Below are 3,200 nucleotides of genomic sequence, written 5' to 3'. Positions count from 1 at the left end.
GTAGCAAAAATCTATAAATACATGAAATGTAAGAGAGAACCTCTGAAAGAGAGAAAAGTAGAATTCATATTGTATGTTATTGATCTTTAATGAATCAAATGCAATGAGTGTCAGGATGAAACTGATGCAAGTGTAAAACTCAAATGGTGTAAGCTTAACTGTAACAAAGGTTTGCATGACTTATAGGACATGATCTTGAATCATTTACTCGTGTGTCTTGTAACATTTAAGAAATCAAATGGAAATCTTGTATATCCTCCTGTTACAAGCACATACAGACAGAAGTACATCTGACATATCCTTATTTAAAGAAGAAAATAAAGGCACAGTCTACCATATTATATTGAAAGGGCTCTTGAGATAAAAAAGTGTTTCAATATCATTTCATGAGTGTCTTGCCAAAGAGTTTTGATTTCCTCCTCTTTGTTAGTATCAAACACTCCATCATCAGTGCCTGTCTACACATGTTCTGCATGTAAAGCTATCATGTTGTCACAAGGAACTGAAGGAATTGATGGGAAACAAACAAGAGTATCGAATTATCAGGCACTATGGAGTCGGTAATGCCTTCATGCTTAAGGGTGCACAACTTCTAAAGTATACTGTATTTCAATTGAAGGCCTGGTGCTTAAACCTAAGGATGAACAATCAACAAGATAAGAACTTTAAAACGTATTTATTTCCTGTGACCAAATGTAGTGCTGGACTGTCTGTATCATGACAGGCCTTCCAGCCAGCTATGTTCAGCTTAGGTAGTCTAAAGTAGGCACATCAATCGGGTCAGAGATAGTTTCCAAAGGGCTGAACAGTTTACAACTCGCCCCAAAGATCTGCTTGCAGTCCATAAGAAGAAAGGCTTTCAACATCCAGTTGTTACCTAATCAAACTGTTCTTGAAAAGTAGTTAACTATCCTCCATCCTCTTTGGTGCTAACCTCCATTGCAAAATGTGCAGGTCACTGAATTTTCTCAAATAAGGACACAAGTTTCCCACAAAACATTTATACAGTACTGTGGATATTCGTATTGCTGTCAATAGGAGGGGAAGGAACACCATAATTGAAAAGAATCACTCCTCCCTGTTTGAGTGCATACAGATCTCAGGGGCAAATTGGAAACTGTTTAGCCCTCTGGATACTGTTTAGCCCTCTGGATACTGTCTTTGCCCCTGATAAATCTGCTTGGAGCTCAGGTCCTGCTCTTTACCAACAAAGGGCGATTAGGAAAGCAGGATTAACTAAGTTAAACATGACCAGATATCACACATGCAAGGCATCAGGACTGACTCGCATTATCCATCTCACTCGAACATGACAGATCCATTAAAAACAGACATTTCTAGAAAAGCTATTAGGTTCCAGGTGAAACAGCTTACACATTGTGTTTCATGTTCTAATTTTATACAAAAAAACATCTACAATTAGCAAAACATCATCCCTACCATCCATCTTGTTCTCTATTCCCTGGACGAACTTTATCATGAGACCTGACTTTTGTTTTTTTTGTACTCAGTAGTACGAAAGTACAAACTCTTCGATTACTAACAGATGAGTGTCTGATTTGATTGCAATGTGGCGTAGATTGTCATCAGCTGAAGTCTTTGCTTCTGACATCTTTTTCGTATCTCTCCAGGAGTGTCTTCTTATATTCTGCAGAGCAAAAAAAAAAAGCACAGTATGATGAAAGTAGTATGATGAACTAGAATGCTCTTTAATTGGATCTGCAATAGTGAAGAACAAATGGGAAAAAAAATACAAATCTATCTTAGTGCAGTCTAGAATTTGACACAAAGACACAGTGTCATACCAGAACTCCACTTTTGTGTCTTGTCTTTCCCTTAGTGCCCATTATCTTGTTGGCGATCATTCAGGCCATACACATTTTCTACTCAGATGTAGATATCCTTCAGCTGTAGTAATACAGTATCTTTGTCTGGAATGAACACAATGGAGCATAGAACATACCTGTCTGGTTCTCCCAGAGGCCAGCGGCATGGACATTCAAGGGACTGTCATTGTTTGGCTCTGAAAGTAAATACATGACTCATGAGTCAGGTTGGATTCATTCTCCTACAGTACAGCGCCATCCTCTTGGATCAAGGAGTTTCACCAGTCCTCTCTGCATTTAACCTTTTTACCAGTACCAAATTTAAGATCTGTCAATCTGAGAACAACCATGTCACCACTCATACCTGCCACCCTCTCTCAGGACAGGTTGTGTGCTGCACACAATTTAATGTCAAATTGTAGAATTGTAATCTGAACGCTGCTTGGCTTGCACAAAAAAGGCAAGATCATTGCTATTTGTAAGCAAGACGTTCTGAAATGAGAAATGTCCGGTACATCTCAGCAGAGCTAGCACACAGACTAAGCAGACGCCGGGCAGGGCTGTGTAGGAGACTGACAAAAATGCTGCAAAAGCAAGAATACCAATAGTAGAGTCAAGAAAAAACACTTTCTAGCAATGATACCACATGGACTTGACAGCAGGTTTTCATTCTGCCCTTTGTTGCAATTGATAAGCATGTGGTATTTAACAACCGAGGAGGTTGAAAAATTCAACATATCGATTCCTCATCAATATCATGCATGTATTCCAAGTCAGGATACTTTTCTTCGACCATCATGACAAGCATATACAATAATCATTTTGCTTTTGACATTGCAGGTGAGGTGGTGATTGTCAACAACTTAAGTAGTCCATGTGACTGAAGTAGTCCATGTGACTGAAGTAGTCCATGTGACTGAAGTAGTCCATGTGACTGAAGTAGTCCATGTGACTGAAGTAGTCCATGTGACTGAAGTAGTCCATGTGACTGAAGTAGTCCATGTGACTGAAGTAGTCCATGTGACTGAAGTAGTCCATGTGACTGAAGTAGTCCATGTGACTGAAGTAGTCCATGTGACTGAAGTAGTCCATGTGACTGAAGTAGTCCATGTGGCTGTCTTATTTTTGGGTTATCACACAAGTTTTACTGTTATAATATGGGATTCAATAATATAATTAAAACGTAATTAAAGCTTGAATATGAATACCAGAGTTAGACGTTAGATTTGGGTACAATATTTTGTTTGAGGACACCAATTCTTTTTCACTTCTGAGTACAGAATACGACATGTTTTCTTACCTCCAAGAAGACTCTGGATGGACAGTAGAACTGTTCTGACATCATACAGAGCAGACCACTTCTCCTTCAGTATG

The 3,200-nt window shown here is 38.9% G+C and overlaps 1 protein-coding gene across 1 annotated transcript in view; it reads right to left on the bottom strand.

The window, feature by feature from the left end:
- Nucleotides 1–74: 74 nt before the first annotated feature.
- Nucleotides 75–3,200, bottom strand: part of LOC118417852 (ubiquitin-conjugating enzyme E2 C-like) — a gene marked incomplete in the record, with an annotated part of 6,664 nt that continues 3,538 nt past the window's right edge. The window contains 3 exon segments of the mRNA XM_035823600.1: nucleotides 75–1,648; nucleotides 1,964–2,023; nucleotides 3,127–3,200. Of these exon segments, the coding sequence (XP_035679493.1) occupies nucleotides 1,587–1,648; nucleotides 1,964–2,023; nucleotides 3,127–3,200 (196 nt within the window).

The sequence above is a fragment of the Branchiostoma floridae genome, chromosome 6 (genome assembly GCF_000003815.2).
Source record: "Branchiostoma floridae strain S238N-H82 chromosome 6, Bfl_VNyyK, whole genome shotgun sequence".
Lineage (NCBI taxonomy): Eukaryota > Metazoa > Chordata > Leptocardii > Amphioxiformes > Branchiostomatidae > Branchiostoma > Branchiostoma floridae.
Note: the sequence above shows the minus strand (reverse complement) of the source record. Positions and strands in the feature narration are given on the sequence as shown.